The sequence below is a fragment of the Heterodontus francisci genome, chromosome X (assembly GCF_036365525.1).
Source record: "Heterodontus francisci isolate sHetFra1 chromosome X, sHetFra1.hap1, whole genome shotgun sequence".
Classification (NCBI taxonomy): Eukaryota; Metazoa; Chordata; class Chondrichthyes; order Heterodontiformes; family Heterodontidae; genus Heterodontus; species Heterodontus francisci.
This window is the reverse complement of record NC_090421.1, coordinates 17,336,567-17,358,946: the sequence shown is the minus strand read 5'-3', so window position 1 is coordinate 17,358,946 and position 22,380 is coordinate 17,336,567. Positions and strand designations below refer to the sequence as shown.

The 22,380-nt window shown below is 47.2% G+C and overlaps 1 protein-coding gene across 8 annotated transcripts in view; it reads left to right on the top strand.

Annotated features, from left to right (window-relative positions):
- Positions 1–22,380, top strand: part of slc11a2 (solute carrier family 11 member 2) — a 110,844-nt gene that overhangs the window by 24,782 nt on the left and 63,682 nt on the right. For 2 of the 8 annotated variants that reach the window (XM_068024622.1, XM_068024623.1), the window contains exons 1-4: positions 1,126–1,243; positions 1,872–2,119; positions 8,975–9,058; positions 18,934–19,073. In XM_068024622.1, the coding sequence (XP_067880723.1) occupies positions 9,025–9,058; positions 18,934–19,073 (174 nt within the window). In that variant the 5' untranslated portion in view covers positions 1,126–1,243; positions 1,872–2,119; positions 8,975–9,024. Of the gene's footprint in view, positions 1–1,125; positions 1,244–1,868; positions 2,120–8,974; positions 9,059–18,933; positions 19,074–22,380 lie in introns of those variants that run through there. The other 6 variants (XM_068024628.1, XM_068024630.1, XM_068024624.1 and 3 more) reach the window with 5 other exon arrangements.

The window sequence follows — 22,380 nt, the reverse complement described above, 5'->3', positions numbered from 1 at the left end:
GACGCTTCCAAGCGTGACATGAAGGCTCTAAATGTCGGCTATCGCACTTGGGAGTCACTAGTTGGCGAAAGAGGGAAATGGCGACACATGCTGTGGACTGGTGTGCACTACCACCATGACCAGTTGCTACAGCAGCTTGGCAACGGGCGCCAGCATCAAAAACAACAACTCACGATGTCACTTGGCAGCTTCACGTGCAGCACTTGTGGCAGAACCTGTCTCAAGGATTGGCCTTCACAGCCATCAGCAAAGGTGCATCAAGAGAAGACACCCCACCTAAATGGATTGTTTGCTGCATGTCCATCTTTCGTAGATGGAAGGATGCCAACCAATGAATACTGTTGAATGTCAAGGGGCGATGGTTAGGTTCTCTCTGTTGGAGATGGTCATTGCCTGGTACCTTTGTTACTTGCCACTTGCCAGCCCAAGCCTGAATGTGTCCAGATCTTGCAGCTATTAGCTCACAATTATGAGTAAAATGTTACTCACAACTCTTCTGATGCACGCAGGCGCGTGGCTAGATCTTTATTTTTATGGTTACCCATGACCCTGACTGTTTTGAACACTGGTGAGGTCTTGTACTGCTGTTTGGGAGCCACACAGAATCTGGAAAATGGTAGCACTGACCCAGTGAATCCACTGTAGCTGGGTGAATTTAATACAACAGTTATTACATGGTAGTGTAGGTGAGGTGCTTTTAATCCCTATCTCTGGAGGCTCTGTGTGTGGCGGTGACAGTAATGGACGGCAGTAGCGGAAACACTGGGTGCTGGGATGACCATTTGATTCTAGGCCCAGCTAGAATACTGGGGAAAGCTCTAAGCACCAGAATTGTGTGTCTTAACTGGGGAAGCTTTGTGCATACGCAGTTTAAGCGACATCAGCAGTGGTCCAGATCCATTTAGTTTTGTAAACCTGGCTGAAGCATGAGCCTGTCAATGTTGCAGGACCGCTTCCAGTTATGTTGAAAGTAGGTGAAAGATTTTGTGTAGTAATGTGTGTGGGTCATGTGTAGCCTGGTTATAAGATAGGGATCCTTGGCTGCAGTGATAGTGAAGGAGGGGCCTCCCATCCCCCACCATCCATTGGTGAATGAACTGAGCGATATTCAGGCTGGTCTTGTGACTGTGTGAAGGTTACAGCCTTCTAGTGAGTCTCCACTTGAAAGAATTGTGGACCTTTGTCTGTTTTCGCAGCTCTGCTCCCAGCAGAAAGTTTGGAAGCTCCTACTGTGAAGGACACTGTAAGTTTTAGCTTTTAAACTGTGCAGACTGAGTTTGTTAGCATTATTCAGAGAAGACGGGCCTCTCCCCAGAGCATGGTTTGAGCAGGGAGAAGCAGTGTTTTCTAATAACTACTGTTTCAAAATAGTTAGCAGCTGTCTTCTTGGAAAGAAATGTTATCTTTTCACTTGAATTTTTCGTTGAATCTGTACCCAGCATGAGTTGGCCCCTTCCAGAGAGTCTCACTCTCTATCATGCTAAATTGGGCTCACGCTGTCACGCCCTATGCCCCCTCCTGCCCGTCCTGTCGCTTGTCCACCTGCCGTCTCACACGTACCAGCCCTATGGTGAAGTAGCTTTAAATGGGCCAGTTGCATCTGTTGAAATCCTTTAATGAAGGGCTAACGAAACCACGTGTGAAACAGCACTTTGAGAGCAACAGAGGGGATTGAACAGATAAATACTTGATCTTGTCGAAATCCTGCACAACTTGTCCTGCTACCTCTCTGCACTTTCTTGTACTATGGGGAATTATCTGAAAATTCATTTGGCCGCACCTTGAAGTGGGTGGGAGAGACTGCTCTCGTAACTGAGTCACTGATCTGAAGGCAAACGTTACTAACCTTTTCAATGAATTTTTATCAGCAGGAAATTATATCTGAAAGCTGCAGCTCATATTCCAAAACCTGCCCAGTCCCTCGTGTGGTTTTAGACTTCGAAAGATAGCAGCCCTGACATCAGGAGGTGCAGACCACCCTCTTCCAGTTGTGCTCTTATCATCAAACTGCTGAATTCTTTGAGAGCTGAGGTTCTTCGAGCACCAAATTGTGTGTAAATGGAGTATCAATACCTGGAGTGAGAGACAAGACAGAAGTATCAGAGCTCATTAACTGTTTGTAAGTCAGTGACCAGGATAATTGGCTTTCCTATTGTCTTTCCACCACCTGCTGAATGGTGCATTTCACAGTCTGGCAAAGCAAATACTGGATCTGATCTGTGCCATTTAGAAATCTTTCAGACATTCTTGGATATGGAAATTGTGCCAGAGGACTGGAGGGTTGCAAATGGAACTCTGTTTGATCTCTGTTCAAAATATGATTGGGGGGGGGGGGGATAAACCAGGTAACTGGAGACCAGTCAGTCTAACATCGGTAGTGGTGAAGCTTCTGAGGACATAATATAGGATAAAATTTATACTCGCCTAGAAAGACACTGGTTAATTCAGAGAGTCAGCATAGATTTGTAAAAGGTGAGTTGTGTCTGACAAATTTAATCTGAGAAAGTAGCAGATTGTAGGACATGCAGTTGATGTTGTATTTATGCATTTTGAAAAGGTCTTTGATAAAACACCAACTAGGTAAAATTAAAGCACAGGGTATTGAAAGGGAGTGATAGCTTGGTTAAGGACAGAAAACAAAGAGTACTGATTAATCAGGTGAATGTAAAAGATCCAATGGCACTATTTCAAAGAAAAACAGGGGAGTTCTGCCCAGTATCCAGGCCAATATTTATTCTTCAACTGTCACTAAAAAAACAAATTGTCTGGTCATTATCGCATTGCTTTTGTGGGAGCTTGCTGTGCACAAATTGGCTGCCGCATTTCCTACATTGCAACAGTAACGACGCTTCAAAAGTATTCCATTGGCTGTAAAGCACTTTTGAAACAATTATAGCTGTGAGGAAGGATGATGTGGCCGAAGGATCATCAAATAAGGCCATGTGGGTTGAACTGAACAGAAAAAAGGGGCAATCACACTACTCTGAGTGGACTGTGGACCTCCAGTCAGCTGCTTCATCAATGACCTCCTCTCCATCATAAGGTCAGAAGTGAGGATGTTTGCTGATGATTGCAGTGTTCAGCACCATTCGCGACTCCTCAGATACTGAAGCAGTCCGTGTCCACATGCAGCAAGACCTGGACAGCATTCAGGTTTGGGCTGATAAGTGGCAAGTAACATTCACGTCCCACAAGTGCCAGGCAATGACCATCTCCAAAAAGGCAGAATCTAATCATCTCCCCTTGGCATTCAATGGCATTACCATTGCTGGATCCCCCACTATCAACATCCTGGGGGTTACCATTGACCAGAAACTGAATTGTTCCAGCCACAAATACTGTGGCTACAAGAGCAGGTCACAGACTGGGAATTCTGCAGTGAGTAACTCCCCGCCTGACCCGCCAAAGCCTGTCCACCATCTACAAGGCACAAGGAGTGTGATGGAATACTCTCCACTTGTCTGGATGGGTGCAGCTCTAACAACACTAGAAGCTCAACACCATCCAGGACAAAGCAGCCAGCTTGATTGGCACCCCATCTACAAACATTTACTCCCTCCTCCACCGATGCACAGTGGCAGCAGTGTGTACCATCTACAAGATGCACTGCAGCGACTCACCACACCCCCTTTGACAGCACCTTCTAAACCCGCGACCCCTCCTTCCTAGAAGGACAAGGGCAGCAAATGCATGGGAATATCACCACCTGCAAGTTCCCCTACAAGCCACACACCATCCTGACTTGGAACTATTTCGTCGTTCCTTCCTTGTCACTGGATCAAAATCCTGGAACTCCCTCCTTAACAGCACTGTGAGTGTACCCGCACCTGATGAACTGTAGTGGTTCAAGGAGGCAGCTCACCACCACCACCTCGAGCAATTTGGGATGGGCAATAAATACTGGCCTTACCAGCAATGCCCACATCCTATGAAAGAATTTTTAAAAAGAGCAAATATGTAGGCAAATATGAGAAGTGCCAAAACAATAGGGCAGTAATAGTGGGGGATTTCAACTACTCTAATATTAACTGGGAAAGAATTAGTGTGAAAGGCACAAAAGGAACAAAATTCTTAATGTGGTCAGGAGAACATTTTTAGCCAGTACATAGCAAGCCCAACAAGAAAGGAGTCAGTTCTGGACTTAGTTTTAGGGAATGAAGCTGGGCAGGTGGAAGGGGTATCAGTTGGGGAGCACTTTGGTGGAAGTGATCTTAATTCCATTAGATTTCGGGTCGTGATGAAAATGGACAAAGACAGACCAGGAATAAAAGTTCTCAATTGGGGAAAAGATTACTAAGCTGAGATGTGATTTAGCTAAAGTGGACTGGAAACAGCTACTTGAAGGTAAATCAGTGCCAGATCAGTGGGAAAAATTCAAGGAAGTGATTGTGAGGGTTCAGAGCAAGTATATTCCCTTAAAGAAAAAGAGTGGGTCGCACACATCCAGAGCCCCCTGGATGTTAAGAGGCTTAAAGGAGAGGACAAAGAAAAAAAGGGAAGCTTGTGACCGATACCGAAGGCTCAATACTGCAGAAAACCTAGAGTATAAAAAGTGTAGGTGAAATTATAAAGGAAATTAGGAAAGCAAAGAGAGGGCATGAAACAATATTGGCAAGTAGAATCAAGGCAAACCCAAAGATTTATTATAAATACATAAAGAACATGAGGATAACTAAAGAAAGAGTAGGGCCTAAAAGGGACCATAAGAGTAACTTGTGTGTGGAGGCGGAGGATGTTGGTATTGTTCTTAATGAATACTTTGTGTCTGTTTTCACAAAAGAGAGGGACAATACAGACATTGCAATCAGGGAGGAGGAGCGTGAAATATTAGATGAAATTAACAGAGAGGAAGTATTAAGGGGTTTAACATAGGGTCGTAGAGTCATTTATAGCATAGAAGGAGGCCATTCGGTCCATTTTAAAAGTGGATAAATCCCCAGGCCCAGACGAAATGTATCCTAGGCTGTTAAGGGAAGGAAGAGAAAAAATAGTGGAGGCTCTGACCATCATTTTCCAGTCATCTTTGGCTACAGGTGTGGTACCAGAGGAGTGGAGGACAGCTAATGTTTTACCATTGTTTAAAAAGGGAGAAAGGGATGGACTGAGTAATTACAGGCCAGTTAGCCTAACCTTGGTGGAGGGAAAATTATTGGGAAAAAAATTCAGGATAAATCGTCATTTAGAAAGACACATTAATCAAAGTCAACACAGATTTGTTCAGAGAAGATGATGTCTGACATGATCGAATCTTTTGAGGTGGTGACGAGGAATGTTGGAGGGTAGTGCATTTGATATAGACTATATGGATTTCAGCAAGGCTTTTGATGAGGTCCCATATGGTAGGCTGATCACGAAAGTAAAAGCCCATGGGATCCAAGGCAAAGTTTGGATAGGCTAGGGTTGTTTTCTTTGGAACAGGGGAGGCTGAAGGGAGACTTAATTGAAGTGTCTTGAGTTACAAGGGGTCTAGTTAGAGTGGATAGGAAGGCCCTATTCCCGTTTGGTTGAGGGATCCATAACCAGGGGCATAGATTTAGGATGAGGTAGGGGGTTTAAGAGGGGATTTTTTTCACCCAGAGGGTGGTGGGGATCTGGAACACTCTGCCTGAAAGGGTGGTAGAAGCAGAAGCCCTCATAACATTTAAAAGGTACTTGGATATGCCCTTCTAGTGCCGTAACCTACAAGGCTACAGATTAAGAGCCGGTAAGTGGGATTAGGCTGGATGGCTACTTGTCAGCTGGCATGGATGTGATGGGCTGAATGGCCTCCGTCCGTGCTGTAAATTTCTATTCTGACCTCTTGAGGTTGTGAAAGGCGCTGTATAAATGCAAGTTCCTTCTTTCCTTTCTACTTTCCTCCATCCATCCGGGGTCAGTATTGGGACTATTGTTCCCCTCATTATAGATACATGACCTGGACTTGGGTAGAAGGGTACAATGTTGAAATTTGCAGGTAAAACAAAAACTGGCAGTGTGGTTAACTGTGAAAAGGGCAGTCAGTGACTTCAGGAGGACGTAGACTGGTTAGTGGATTGGGCTGATAGATGTCAGATAAAATTTAATGTAGGGAAATGTGAGGTGGTAGCACATACTAGATGGAAGAATAAGGAGTGTGAATACACGCCAACAGTAAAACTTTAAAAAGCGTCGAGGAGGAGCAGACAGTTGGGTTCAGGTACACAAGTTATAGACATAGGAGGACAACCTGATGCATAACATCGGCTTCTTAGTTTTGTAAATAAGGGCATGGAGTGCAAGGACAACGTGTGATGCTAAATCTATGCAAATCATTGTTCAGGCCGCAGTTAGAATATTGGGCCCAGTTTTGGGGCCTTGCTTTAGGAGGGATATCAAGACCATGGAGAAGGTGCTGAAGAGATTCATTACGATAACGGATGAGAGGCTGGAGAAATCTGGGCCCTTTTCATAGGTTTCAGAGATCTAATGGAGGTGTTCAAACTTACCAGGGGTTTTGAGAATGTAAATCAGGAAAACTGTTTTGCATTGGTCAGTATGTCAGTAACTCGAGGGGAGAAGTTTACGATCATCACCAAACAAATGAAGGGAGGAACCAGGAGAAATTATTTACACTTTTTTATTAAAGTATTTACACAGTGGGTTGTAAATTTAAAAGGGTGTGGGGAAAGGACGGGGGAATGGTACTGACTTCTCAGAGCACAAGAGTGATGGCGAAAGTGCAGGTGAATAGGGCGTTTAATGTAAAAATGTATATGGCATGACAATGAAGTGGAAGGGTTGTGAGGCAACTCATGATTGTATAGAAGGAAACTGATCACCTTTGCACTGTTTATATTTTTTGACTTGATGCTGTTTTAAACTGTTTGGGAATGTAATTTTTACAGATTTTTATCAATAAAGTTTAGAGAGAGAGCGAATGCAGGTGCGGGACTGAGCTTTTTCAGAGAGCACGGGTGATGGGCCAAATGTCTGCCGTCCTCCTTTAGAATTCTAATTTTGCGATTGACTTTCTCGATGTTTTTCTCAGTCCCGTTATGTTCACGCCCTACTTCTGGAGCCAGCATGGTAATTGGAAATATTTCATTGCTCAGCAACTGATGCATAAACAAATAGAAATTAGTTGGTCATTAATCTATTAAACTGAGCCTTTTGAAGCTACCTGCAAAGGGAAGGAGAGCTTTTACGTGAAAGCATAAGGCTATTAAAGCAGTATTTAAAGCCTTTTGGAGCAGTTGTGAGCTTCTGCAGAGGTGAATTTTGATGGCATCTGTCTCGAGGCCGGGGTTATTAAGAATATGAAGCAGGTGCAGTGGATTGGGCTCAGCTGCAAACAATTACTGAAAAATGGTCCTCACTCATTTGCTTTGGCTGAAGTCTGTCCGTTCTGGTCTGGATGGGTTCCTCCGGGCTAGTGCTAGCGACCCTCCAGTAAAGCTGCGAGGGTATCCTCAGGGTTCGGAGAGAGCACCATACTGAGTTGGTATCTGAGCCGACGTGACGAGTAAGAACCCACCAGCATGGAGGTTGTACAAACTGTGGGGGTGTGCTGTACAAATGAAAGAGCATGAATGAAGGTGTTCAATGGGAGAAAGTGGGCTCTGCACTGCGTCTTGTAGCTAATGTAGGGCAGTAGGCATGCCTGGTATTCAGCCAAATTCCTTGAAGCTGCTGTAAGCAGGTGCTGGGGTGGGGGTGGAGGTCAGCAGTGGCCAAAACTAGCGATAATTAATATCTACAGGTTAAAAGAAAGACTTGCATTTTTATAGCACCTTTCATGACCACAGGATATCCCAAAGTGCTTTACAGCCAATGAAGTACTTTTGAAGTGCTGTTGTAATGTAGGAAATGTGGCAGCCAATTTGCACAAGAAGTTCCCACAAACATCGATGTAATAAAAGGTAATCTGTTTTTGGTGTTGATTGAGGGATAAATATTGGTCAGGACACCAGGGACAATTGCCCTGCTCCTCTTTGAAATAGTGTCAAGGAATCTTTTATGTCCATCTGAGAGGCAGACAGGGCTCAGTTTAATATCTCATCCAAAAGCTGGCACCTCTGCCAGTGCAGCAACCCCTGAGTACTGCACTGGAGAGTCAGCCTTGATTTTTTGTGCTCCAATTCTAGGGTGGGACTTGAACCCGCAATCTTCTGACTTAAAGGCAAGAGTGCTACCAATTGAGTCAGGGCTGATACATTGCATGTAGGACTGCAGCACCTCCCTGTGACCTCTACCACTGAACAAGAGTGACAGTGTCGTGAGAACACAACCACCAGCAGGTTCCCTTCCAGTTGCACACCATCCTAACTTGAACATCTATTGCTGTTCCTTTATCACCCATGGAGCAGTATCCTGAAATTTGCTCCCCAGCATCATGGATGGGAGCAGCGATCATGAGGAGGACTGTAGGGGTTCAAGAAGGCAGCCCACCACAACCTTGTTGAGGGCAGCGAGGGATGGGCAATAAATGCCAGCCTTGCCAGAGTCACCCACATCCTGAGAAGGAATTTTTCTCAATAGCATGGTTTGGAGATGCACAGAAAACTTTCAAAATGGTCACATGTTAAGCATTTGGTTGATCCCTCAAAAACTGCAATATACAAGCATCAGTATATGTGAGTCATGCAATTACATAGTGTTCTATGTCAGTAGATGAGTCTTGTATTTATATTGTGTTTGATATCTGTATGGTGTAAAGCGCAGTATGAGTTTTAAGTTTTCACTTCTATCTGTACTGTGTAAAATTTGGAGTCTCTTAAGATTTCCATCTTTTTCATGAATTCTTTTAAAATGATCAGGAGCTGTGTTCAGTTGGTTGCTGTGAGCCAACCCTGTCACTGTGCTGAAACATTCCAGGGTAGTTATTGCACTTCGTTTCCTGCTGGGTTGGCTTGATCTGAATGCCTGTTTGTGCTGAGTCAACTCTACAGTTCCTTTCCTCCATTTGCTGTTTCTTTTTCTGCATCTAACTGATTTTTTTTATTTGCATTTGCTACAGGGAAAGTGGCTTCCACAGAGAACTCTGGGTGTGGATTGGTTCCATTCACCATGACACCCGAACAGGAAAAGAAAGAGTTGACAGGTAAAGACGGTGCTTGTATCCTGCAGACGCCCATGACTTAGTAGCCTGATCTCCCTCTGCCTCTGGCACCGTTTGGGGAAATATTCCGGAACCTTCGTTTACAAAGTTATGAGCGGCATGGACAGAGTGGATAGTCAGAAGCTTTTTCCCAGGTGGAAGAGTCAGTTACTAGGGGACATAGGTTTAAGGTGCGAGGGGCAAAGTTTAGAGGGGATGTGCGAGGCAAGTTTTTTTTTTTACAGAGGGTGGTGAGTGCCTGGAACTTGCTGCCAGGGGAGGTGGTGGAAGCAGGTACGATAGCGACATTTAAGAGACATCTTGACAAATACATGAATAGGAAGGGATTAGAGGGATATGAGCCCCGGAAGTGCAGAAGGTGTTAGTTTTAGGCAGGCATCAAGATCGGCGCAGGCTTGGAGGGCCGAATGGCCTGTTCCTGTACTGTACTGTTCTTCGACAGAAGCCTCTCTTTTCCCCCCCCCCCCTCTCTCTCCACTCCTCCTCCTCTCCTCCTCCCCCCCCCTCCACTCCTCCTCCTCCTCCTCCCCCCCCCCCTCCACTCCTCCTCCTCCTCCCCCCCCCTCCACTCCTCCTCCTCCTCCTCCCCCCCCCCTCCACTCCTCCTCCTCCTCCCCCCCCTCCACACCTCCTCCTCCTCCCCCCCCTCCACTCCTCCTCCTCCTCCCCCCCCCTCCACTCCTCCTCCTCCTCCCCCCCCCTCCACTCCTCCTCCTCCTCCCCCCCCCTCCACTCCTCCTCCTCCTCCCCCCCCTCCACTCCTCCTCCTCCTCCCCCCCCCCCTCCACTCCTCCTCCTCCCCCCCCCTCCACTCCTCCTCCTCCCCCCCCTCTCCACTCCCTCCTCCCCCCCTCTCCACTCCTCCTCCTCCCCCCCTCTCCACTCCTCCACCCCCCCCCCCCTCTCCACTCCTCCTCCCCCCCCTCTCCACTCCTCCCCCCCCCCCTCTCCACTCCTCCTCCCCCCCCCTCCCACTCCTCCTCCCCCCCCCTCTCCACTCCTCCTCCCCCCCCCTCTCCACTCCTCCTCCCCCCCCCCCTCTCCACTCCTCCTCCCCCCCCTCTCCACTCCTCCTCCCCCCCCTCTCCACTCCTCCTCCCCCCCCCTCTCCACTCCTCCTCCCCCCCCTCTCCACTCCTCCTCCCCCCCCTCTCCACTCCTCCTCCCCCCCCCTCTCCACTCCTCCTCCCCCCCCCCTCTCCACTCCTCCTCCCCCCCCCTCTCCACTCCTCCTCCCCCCCCCTCTCCACTCCTCCTCCCCCCCCCCTCTCCACTCCTCCTCCCCCCCCCCTCTCCACTCCTCCTCCCCCCCCCCTCTCCACTCCTCCTCCCCCCCCCCTCTCCACTCCTCCTCCCCCCCCCCTCTCCACTCCTCCTCCCCCCCCCTCTCCACTCCTCCTCCCCCCCCCTCTCCACTCCTCCTCCCCCCCCCCCCTCTCCACTCCTCCTCCCCCCCCCCTCTCCACTCCTCCTCCCCCCCTCTCCACTCCTCCTCCCCCCCCCCACTCCACTCCTCCTCCCCCCCCTCTCCACTCCTCCTCCCCCCCCCTCTCCACTCCTCCTCCCCCCCCTCTCCACTCCTCCTCCCCCCCCTCTCCACTCCTCCTCCCCCCCCTCTCCACTCCTCCTCCCCCCCCCTCTCCACTCCTCCTCCCCCCCCCCTCTCCACTCCTCCTCCCCCCCCCCTCTCCACTCCTCCTCCCCCCCCCCTCTCCACTCCTCCTCCCCCCCCCTCTCCACTCCTCCTCCCCCCCCCCTCTCCACTCCTCCTCCCCCCCCCCTCTCCACTCCTCCTCCCCCCCCCCTCTCCACTCCTCCTCCCCCCCCCCTCTCCACTCCTCCTCCCCCCCCCCTCTCCACTCCTCCTCCCCCCCCCTCTCCACTCCTCCTCCCCCCCCTCTCCACTCCTCCTCCCCCCCCCTCTCCACTCCTCCTCCCCCCCCCCTCTCCACTCCTCCTCCCCCCCCCCCTCTCCACTCCTCCTCCCCCCCCCCTCCACTCCTCCTCCCCCCCCCCTCTCCACTCCTCCTCCCCCCCCCCTCTCCACTCCTCCTCCCCCCCCCCCTCTCCACTCCTCCTCCCCCCCCCCTCTCCACTCCTCCTCCCCCCCCCCTCTCCACTCCTCCTCCCCCCCCCTCTCCACTCCTCCTCCCCCCCCCTCTCCACTCCTCCTCCCCCCCCCTCTCCACTCCTCCTCCCCCCCCCCCTCTCCACTCCTCCTCCCCCCCCCCCTCTCCACTCCTCCTCCCCCCCCCTCTCCACTCCTCCTCCCCCCCCCCTCTCCACTCCTCCTCCTCCCCCCCCCCTCTCCACTCCTCCTCCTCCCCCTCTCCACTCCTCCTCCCCCCCCCCCCTCTCCACTCCTCCTCCTCCCCCCCCCCTCTCCACTCCTCCTCCTCCCCCCCCCCTCTCTCCACTCCTCCTCCTCCCCCCCCCCCCCTCTCCACTCCTCCTCCTCCCCCCCCCCCCTCTCCACTCCTCCTCTCCCCCCCCCCCCCCCTCTCCACTCCTCCTCCCCCCCCCCCCCCCCCCCCCCCCCTCACCATGACTACAGTTCAGATTCCTGCTTGCTTTGATAAAATGCTGTGCAAATTGTGAAATGACTAGCAGGCTGAGAACTGGGATAATTCAATGCTGTCGGATTGGTCCTGTTTGTATATGATGGTTACTTTTTTATTTTGAACGGTCAGATATTTAAAATCCAGTAACTCCCAGTAACACGCTCTTCTGAGATATGTTTTTAAAGATCCATTTCAAAATGTCAGAGGAGCCAATCAGTTTAAATAACCTGAAAAAAGCATCGAGCATAAATTTTCAACAAACAATTTTGATTAAGTGAAATTCTGCAATGATCAGAAATTTCAGGAAAATTAAATGCCATTTAAGTTATTTGGACGTTTAGTTTTTATAGTTGTGATCTTAGTTTGCCCAGTCAAGTTCAGTGAAGGCTGTCTATTGTAAATTATATGGCTCTTTACTTTGTGCTTATTCATCTTTGGTAAAGTTAATTCACTTGATATTTTAAACTTGAGATGAGACCTTAAGTGATACTCTACTGCTCTCAAAGACAGGAGTCACAGGATATGCCTAATAGTTAAAAGTAATTACCAGACTGTATTGGCTGTTTATTTCCTGGACATGTTACCAGAAGCTTAGCTATATCTCAAAGCAAAAATTCAGTTGGGACTTGCTACAAGAGTGATTTAAGACAGGAGAGTCGATATAATCTTGGAGTAAGATGGTTAGAAAAGACTTAAAAATGTATCTGTGCAACAATTTGTGCTTTGTTGCCAATCGTTCAAAAGTCACAATTTCAACTTCTGGCTCCTTGCTTGATGCACAAGCCAGCAATGTAAACAGAATATTGTTGGCTTATATAGGACTAAGAGGCCAGACAGTTTGCAAGCTGCCATTTTGTTTCAAGCTGCAAAGCTCAACACCAGCTGCACCTGTTTATTCTTGCTGTCAGCAGTACTTCTTGAAGACATTCAATTCTTGACATGGTACTTTGTCAAGACTGGCGATAACTATTCTGCCCCTCTTTGAATAGTGTCATGGGATCTTTTGCATTCACCTGGAAGGGCAGTTGGGGCTTCGGTTCAGAGTCTCATGAAATGTAGCACATCTGACAGTGCAGCATTCCCTCAGTACTGGACAGGAGTGTTGGCCTGGTTGATACAGTAAGGCATGACCATGTGATTCAGGTGAGATTTCTCCCACTCAGCCAAGTCTGATGGGCAGTAGATCGGAGAGTAGTAATTCTTTCTTGCATTCTGGCGGTCACTTTGCTCATGCTGTTTGTCTGAAAGAATCTCTGTGTTGATCTTTTCAGCTCCCTCCAGGATTACAGGCTAAATGCACTGTCTGGGTATCTCATCAGAACCAGATAAATTCTCAACACAGAAGGAGGCCATTCAGCCCACAGTATCTGGTGGCTCTTTGCTACACCAATCTAGAATTAATCCCAGTGCCCTGCTCTCTCGCCATAGCCGCCTATCAATTCCAAAGTAATTTCACACTCCCTATGGCCTTGTATCAACCCGAAATTAATCTAACTACCCCATCTCTCCCTATAAACCTTGTATCAATCCCAAACTAATTCCACTGCCCTCTCTCCATAGCTCTGCACTAATTCCCAAACTAATCCCACTGTCCCGCGTTCTCTGCATACCCTGTATCAACCTTAAACTCGTCCCACTGCCCTACACCTCACCCTCTTCCCTCTTTTTCTGCCCCCACCCCCCAAAAAAAAGCCCTGAATCCTCTACTGCTTGAGATAATTATCTTGGATTGAAGTAGGCGTTCCCAAACTGGATGTTTTTGCCGGGCGTGGGGGGAGGGGGCGTGTGCATGTTGAGGTTTATCATGGGGACAGGGGTGCGATGAAATGTCAGCTGTAATGGCTAGGAAATTCCTCTGATCTGTTTTACTGGATTTGGGTGGAGTCAATGGAATTTCCACTGCATGTCCAGCAAAGTAACGCTGGTGAAGTGGGGGCAACTCTGAGGAACTCCCCAGCCTGAGTTTTAATGGAATCATTAGACTTCATATTAAAACCCAAATGTGTATCAGGTGGCAGGACCGTATCTCCAACACAGAAGTCCTCGAGGCGGCCAACATCCCCAGCTTGTACACACTACTGAGTCAGCGGCGCTTGAGATGGCTTGGCCATGTGAGCCGCAGGGAAGATGGTAGGATCCCCAAAGACACATTGTACAGCGAGCTCGCCACTGGTATCAGACCCATCGGCTGTCCATGTCTCAGCTTTAAAGACGTCTGCAAACGCGACATGAAATCCTGTGACATTGATCACAAGTCGTGGGAGTCAGTTGCCAGCGTTCGCCAGAGCTGGCGGGCAGCCATAAAGGCGGGGCTAAAGTGTGGCGAGTCGAAGAGACTTAGCAGTTGGCAGGAAAAAAGACAGAGGCGCAAGGGAAGAGCCAACTGTGTAACAGCCCCAACAAACAAATTTCTCTGCAGCACCTGTGGAAGAGCCTGTCACTCTAGAATTGGCCTTTATAGCCACTCCAGGCGCTGCTTCAAAAACCACTGACCACCTCCAGGCGCGTATCCATTGTCTCTCGAGATAAGGAGGCCAAAGAAGAAGTAAGGAAACAGAATTAGAACAGCTAAACTGATGAAACAGTGGAAGTATTCTGGGTTACCAGCAATACCTACACTAATATTACAAAAATACTGTTCCCTCAAAAGAGGGAACGCATGTTAACCTCTAAAGGACGGTTCAGCAAAAAAAAAAGTTTGGGAATCATCGTAAAGGTCTCTGCTTCAATCACTGAGAGAAAGCATTCAACCGTATAACAATTCTTTGTGTAGAAGAATTTCTCCTAACCTCTGTCCTCACTCTATGCTAATTTTAGATTGGTGACGCCTCATCACTAGCTTCCCCACCCAGAGGAAATAGTCTTTCCCTTAGTCACCCAATCAAAAAACCTTTTGTAATTTAAAAAAAAAACTCGATTAGATCGCCTCTTAGCCTTTTCTACTCCAGTGGAAATTGTCCCAGTATCTGGTCTCTTGTCCTAACTATTGATTCACTAACCTGAGTAGGACATTTGAGCCACAGGAGGGGGACAGTGACGATTCACTAAATGGTACCAGGAATGGAAAGTTCTAGTTACAATAAAATTTGGAGCTTTCGCTGAAAAAGATGTGATCTAATTGAAGTTTTAAATATTCTGAAAGATTTCGAGAAGGTTAGAAGTGAACGATTGTTTCCACTGGTTGGTGAGTCAGTGACAAAGGAGCACGGACTGAGGAATACCATTGGAAGAATGAAGGGGGAATGTTTTACCACAAAAGGCGAGGAGGCAGAGCGTGAAACACCATTTAAAACAGAAGCCAGGTGTGAGGATTTGAGAAGGAGAATATAAAAGGACAGAAGGGAAATGGGACTAAAATAGATAGCAAGTTGAAAATCTAGCAGAGGTTCAATGGACCTCCTCCTGTGCTGTAAATTCAATGAACTTCCTGTCTTTGTATTCCTCCAACTACACATTGGGGAAACCTGAAGCCACTGTTTTCAGACCCACCATAATACTGACTTCATCCCCATCCTCCACTACCTGCTCAGGCTGAACCAGACCACGCAAAACCTTGGTGTCCTATTGAACCCAGAGTTGAGCTTAAACCCCTACCAAAACCATGCCCACAATTTTGTCTGTCTGCCCCTACCTCACCCCCTCCACTGCTGAAAGCTCTATTTCTTCAATGCCCTCTCTGCTGGTTTACCATACTGCACAAACTGCTAATTGTTGAAAACTCTGAAACCTGTGACCTGTCCTGCTCATCCATCACTCTTGTCTTCACTGAGCTGAATTGGCTCTCTTTCCTTGAACACATGATATTTAAAATCCCAATCCTCACACCCCTCCATGGCCTCACTCCACTCAGTCTTTGCAACTTCCTTCAGCTTTGTATCCCTTCCTGCACCTTTCAGTCTTCTGTATCCGCCACCATTCTCCTTGGCCCATTATTGGCTTTCAGCAAACCTTGGCCCTAATCCTTGCAACTCCCTGTCTGCTTTTAGTCCTCGCATGGCTCTTGCACCATGGTTTGTTCTAACTTCCTATTGATTTCTCTTCTCTCCCCCCTCCTTTGCCTTAGGAAGTTTTCTACATGAAAGGCCCAGTATAAGTGCATGTTGTATGATTCCTAAATATAGGACAGGAGCAGTTATTTTTGTTTGGATTAGTCAACCAAAAAGGACTACTGTAAAACAGAGGATGTGGTTTATACAGTGGAAATTGTGGTCCGTGCCTCATTTTGGTTAGCTCACCCTTTTTACTTGGAATCACCCATTCTGGTTTCTGTCTCTTCTACTTGTGTGGCAAAACACAGCTACTTCACTGAGCTCGTTGTAATTTTTACACCACATGCATAGATTCCCAGTGCTGTCCAGTATTGCTGGGCTTGTAGATACTGTCTCAACTAACCTGGAAAATCCATAACATGGATACTGGTTTCAGTGTGAATGGGAATTTTGGCATGCTACAGCTCTGCTTCCTTTCGATATGGTTGTCATTTTTTTTTTAAAGAAACAGATGGCAGGTTACTCGTTCACTTTGTGTTACATTGATGATTTCATGCCAGTATATGTCTTTGTTGGCGTGATTAATGCCCCTTCTGACACCACTCCTTTTTAAAGCACAGTTCAGAAACGTGGGGTCCCTGCTGCACTGGTGACCTGATCAATGCTTTGTGCAGTGTGTCCTTAGACTCATACTGGTAGCTGCATTAGTTGGAAAGTTACAAGTGTAGAAAGCTGGTATCTCACTGTCCTTTAACACTCCTTCTCTTGTCTTTCTCTCCTGCCTTTCATTTTCTTCACGTTCCTATTGGAAAGCCCTCTCTTTCTCCCTCTCTTCTAATTCAAGTTTCCTTTGTTCCAATTGTACCTTTGCTAGCAGTACCCTCTCTGGGTCTGCTTCTAACACTGCTTCTGCTTCAAATTCAAGGGAAAAATGGTTGGCCACTAGCCTTAGGAGTTCAGACTTCCTAGCCTTGCCACGTACAGTGATCCCACACTGCTCAGCCACTTTTCTCAACTCCTCCATAGACAGTGCTTTTAACTTATCCCAAATTACTTCACCCTGGCTTGGAGAGTTTACTCGCTTCAGTTGCAGACATGTTAGTATTCAATCACACGCAACCACAAGAAAACCTATATTGAAAGCTTGCTCTGTTTTTGATTGGGAATAATTTGGCTCCCCACTTCCAATTTCGCTCGTTTGCCTGTGGGTAAATTCTTGAATGCTGGCACCCAAATTTCTGTTACGATCAGGTGAAAAATGTGTCTAGGGGTCTTTTGCTATCTTCACCTGGTCTTATTGTAACAGGGTTTAATTTTAAACAGTGTTTTAGCTCCCCTTTTTGTGAATCCTTGTTCAGTTTTCCAATTATAAGACAAATAAACCAATTCACACAGGCCTTCTCAGGTTTAAAGAAGAAAGATGAAATTTTATTAAAACTTAATACGGTTCAGGCCTACAGATATACGATGCGCCCATGCTAGCATGCACACGCGATATACACATATAGATAGGAACAGAAAAAAGGAAGAAAATATAGTAGAGAGGGGTTTGAGGCACTATCTTGATAGTGCTTCGAGCTCACTCTAGTCCTTTTGTAAGTAGTCTTACTTTTCGTTGGGGCCCAGTAGTCGTCTCGACACCTTGTTCGCATAGGAAACTTTTCTCTCTTTGCGTTTCACGTGTTTTCACAAGATTCAGTTCTATGGGAAGGAGATGGAAGCAGGCAGGAGAGAGGTCTGGTGAAGGGTCACTGACCTGAAACGTTAACTCTGCTTCTCTCTCCGCAGATGCTGCCAGACCTGCTGAGTGTTTCCAGCATTTCTTGTTTTTATTTCAGGTTTCCAGCATCTGCAGTATTTTGCTTCTATTATAGGAGAGAGGTCTTCTTGCTTCAGTTCCAGGAGAGATCTTTACTCCATGACACTACTTCTGTGTATTGGGGAAGCAACGACTGGGTCCCTTTTGTTCCAACATACGAATTAGGAGCAGGAGTAGGCCACTCGACCTGTCGAGCCTGCTCTGCCGTTCAATTAGTTCATGGCTCAGCTGATTACTCCACATTTCCACCTACCCCCGATAACCTTCCACCCCCTTGCTTATCCAGAATCTATCTAACTCTGCCTTAAAAATATTCAAAGACTCTGCTTCCACTGCCTTTTGAGGAAGAGAATTCCAAAGACTCACGACCCTCAGAGAAAAAAATTTCTCCTCATCTCTGTCTTAAATGGGCGACCCCTTATTTTTCAACAGTGTCCCCTAGTTCGAGATTCTCCCACAAGGGGAAACATCCTTTCCACATCCACTCTGTCAAGACCCCTCAGGATCTTGTATGTTTCAGCCAAGTCTCCTCTTACTCTTAATTCCAGCGGTTACAAGCCTAGCCTGTCCAATCTTTCCTCGTAAGACAGCCCATCCATTCCAGGTATTAGTCTAGTAAACCTTCTCTGTACTGCCTCCAACGCATTCACATCCTTCCTTAAATAAGGAGACCAGTATTGTACACAGTACTCCAGATGTGGTCTCACCAGTGCCCTGTATAGCTGAAGCATAACCTCCCTACTTTTGTATTCAGTTCCCCTCGCGATAAATGATAATCTATTAGCTGCTGTACCTGCATACTAACCTTTTGCTAGTACTATGCAAATGTCCTTCCAGTCAGGGGTTTGCAGTTTTAAGTTTTAATGTTCATGTGGCGAAATAATGTGTGCTTCAGTCATGGGAGGTGGGGGGCTTGCCTGACACTGTCCTTTCACACCCTGGGACTGGGTGGTACAGTGGGTTATCACACTGTCCTTTCATACTCTGGGACTGCAGTTGACTATCTTGCTGAAAGTTTCTGCTGTTTAAAACAGTTGTGGAGTGCATTACTTCTCTCATGTAAGCCTCAATATATTCCTTGGCATCTGATGTAATGGGCCCATTGGGTCACAGACTGGAAACAATGGGGTTGGAAGCCTTGTGATTACGGTACTGGGCTAGTAGCCCGGCGGATTGAGTTGTGAAATTGAAGTCAGTAAATTGGGCAGTTTGTGGGCCAACACCAAAAAGATGATGATGAAGGCTGCTGGATTGTTATTTAAAAAGCTACTTCTGAAAAAGGGAACCTGTTCCCTCTAATCAGTCTGGCCTACATGTGGCTACATGTGCCCACTCGAAATGGTTGGCTCTTTGTGCCCTGAGGATGGGCAATTGGTGTCTCCCTTGCTAGTGTCATTCACATTCCCTGGATTTAAAAAAAAAGGATGCTGATTGAGATTTGACTGGAGCCATTCAATATGCCTTCAATCGCTTTCTTTCTCTTTTCAGAAACACAGCTAGATCCTGATGGTGCAGCTAACATTCACTTGAGCTACAGCACCATCACTCCACCAGCATCTCCTGATCTAACGGAGGAGAGCTCTCAAACCTATCTAGATGAGAAGATCCCAATCCCAGACGATGCTTCGGTAAGAATTTTCCTCTGTCCGAGAAGTAAAAAAGGCTTCCGCGATTAATTGTTCTTTTCTTTAGTTGTTTTGCCAGTTTTTTTCCCCCTGCTCCTCCCCTGAAAGCACCAGCTCTTGCTGGGGTATGAGTGCACAGTCACTAGCTACCCTCTGGCCATTCATCATACACTTTTGGGATTGTGCATTCGCAGGTTATTTGACTGCAGGAGCAACTGATCTGATCCAAGTGCTCTCCTTATCTGAATGGACATGAAGTAATAGTGATGTGAACTACAACACCATTACTCTGCAAGGGTCTCCTGACCCCATAGAAGAGAACCACCAAATCCATCTGGGCCAGCATGGCTATAATCAGCTAACTTAGCACAGATAGGGGATTGAACCTGGGACCTTACTGGTTTATATAACTGCATGATACACTAGACATTGCATATACTCAGTAAGCTGTTGGGGAAGTCTCCACTTTAAAAGGTGAAATATGTTTTAAAGACATAGAAGGCACAAAGGAATCATTGAGAATGTAAATTAATCTCTAGTATCGGGTAAAAGTCCTAAAATGTTTGAGCTAACCTTGCTCAGTTTCTGTTACCTGATCTCCTTACTGGCTTCTTAGCTTCTCATTGTTCTTTGTTTAATGTTCCTCCCTATCAGGTGAAATGTTTGATGAAACAGGTCACTGATTCGAGTAACCCAGATCTGCTCCCACCGTTACTTTCTTTGAGGTCAGCTGCAATGGCTTCTCTTCCTGCTCTGTTACCTCTGGTGTCCCCCAAGGATCTATCCTCAGCCCCCTCCTATTTCTCATCTACATGCTGCTCCTCGGAGACATCATCCGAAAACACTGTGTTAGTTTTCAAATGTACGCTGACGACACCCAGCTCTAGCTCACCACCACCTCTCTCGCCGACTCCACTGTTACTAAATTATCAGAGTGCTTATCCGACATCCAGTACTGGATGAGCAGAAATTTCCTCCAATTAAATATTGGGAAGACTGAAACTATTGTTCTCAGTCCCTGCTCTGAACTCCGTTCCCAGCTGCCAACTCCATCCCTCTCCCTGGCAGCAGTCTGAGATTAAGCCAGTCTGTTTGCAACCTTGGTGCCACATTTGACCCTGAAATGAGCTTCTGACCTCCTATTCGCGGCATCACTAACACTGCCTATTTCCACCTTGACTTCATCCCTATCTCAGCTCATCTGCTGCTGAAACCCTCGTTCATGCCTTTGTTACCTCTAGACTTGACTCTTCCAACCTATTCCTGGCTGGTCTCCCACATTCTACTCTCCGTAAACTTGAGGTCATCCAAAACTCTGCTGTCTGCGTCTTAACTCGCACCAAGTCCCATTCCCCTATCGCCCCTGTGCTCACTGACCTACATGGGTTTCCGGTCAAGCAACATCTCAATTTTAAAATTCTCATCCTTGTTTTCAAATCTCTCCATGGCCTCACCCCTCCCTATCTCTGTAATCTCCTACAGCCCCACAATCCTCCAAAATATCTGCACTCCTCTAATTCCAGCTGCTTGTGCATCCCTGATTATCATCGCTCCAGCATTGATGGCCATGCATCTAGTTGCCTCGGCCCCAAGCTCTGGAATTCCCTCCCCTAAACCTCTCCGCCTCTCTATCTCACTTTCCTCCTTTTAAGACGCTCCTTAAAACCTACCTCTTTGACCAAGCTTTTGGTCATTTGACCTAATCTCCTTTTGTGGCTCGGTGTAATACTTAGTATTATAATGCTCCTGTGAAGTGCCTTGGGACGTTTAATTACATTAAAGATGCTATATTTATATAGGTTGTAGTTACAGTGGTTTTAATGTGCCAGGCCTGGCGATGGAAGTTTGAAACATGGCCAACCCTCTGCTGAATTCGGTCATCTAATACCTGAATCCAGCGGACCCGCAGTACTCCTGAGTACTGGTAATCTTTGCCCTACCAGCCTGGGTTGAGCCCTCACCCAGGGTTTGGGGTTCTTCCCACTTGATCCAGATAACCCTTCAAGCCAATGACCCAAAAGGTAGAATGGTCCTGTTTGGACAAAGAATAGAAAGCAGCTCTGGTATCCTGTGTGATTCTAGCTGGTTAAGCTCCAGAAGACACAAACGGAGGTCTGACAGGAGGGTGTATTTCTCGGTAGCTTGATTTGGAGATTCTTAAACATCATGCTAGGTTTGCACACAGCTGCCCAAATAAAAACTATCTATCACCTTCATTTGCACAATATGATCTGACGATATGGTACTGATATGACCGTTGCTTTGGCCTAGTGGAAGCAACCTTGACTCCAAGTTACAAGGTTGTGGGTTCAAGTCCCACCCAAGGACTTATAACATGTTATCTAGGCTGGCACTCTAGCTCAGTACTAAGGGAGTGCGGCACTGTTGGAGGTGCCGTCATTCAGTTGAACTCTGGACCCATCTACCTGTCTTGCTGTTTCTGTTTAAAGAGCAAGAAGTTCTACTGGTGTTCCTCCTTCCAGCATTGGGAAGAATGTTGGCCAAGACACCAGGGAAACTCGGCCAAACACACATTCATTGGTCATTAAACATAAAAAATAGGAGCAGGAGTAGCCCATTCGACCCTGCAAGCCTGCTCTGCCATTCAGTAAGATCATGGCTGATCTGATTGTGACCTTAACTCCATTTTCCTGTCTGCCCCCCCATAACCCTGGACTCCTTTGTAGATCTGTCTAACGCAGCCTTGAATATATTCAATGACCCTGCCTGCACTGCTGTCTGAGGAAGAGAATTCCAAAGATTAACGACCCTGTGAGGGAAGAAATTCCTCCTCATCCCAGTTGTAAATGGGAGACTCTTTATTTTGAAACTGTGCCTCCTAGTTCTAGATTCCCCCATGAGGGTAAACATCCTTTCAGCATCTACCCTGTCAAGCCCCGTCAGAATCTCTTATGTTTCAATAAGATCACCTCTCATTCTTCTTAACTCCAATGAGTATAGGCCGAACCTACTCAACCCTTCCTTAAAAGACAACCCCTTCAGCCCAGGAATCAGCCTAGTGAACCTTCTCTGAACTGCTTCCAATGCATGTATGTCCCTTCTTAGATAGAAGACCAAAACTGTACACAGTACTCCAGGTGTGGTCTCACTAATGCACTGCATAGTTGTGTCAAGACTTCCCTACTTTTATACTCCATCCCCTGTGCAATAAATGTCAACATTCCATTTGCCTTCCTAATTACTACTTGTACCTGCATGCTGACTTTGTGATTCATGTACATCCCGTCCTGCACCCGTCTTTATTGACTTGAATTAAAAATAGGCTACTAGAAACAGTGATGCAGTGGTT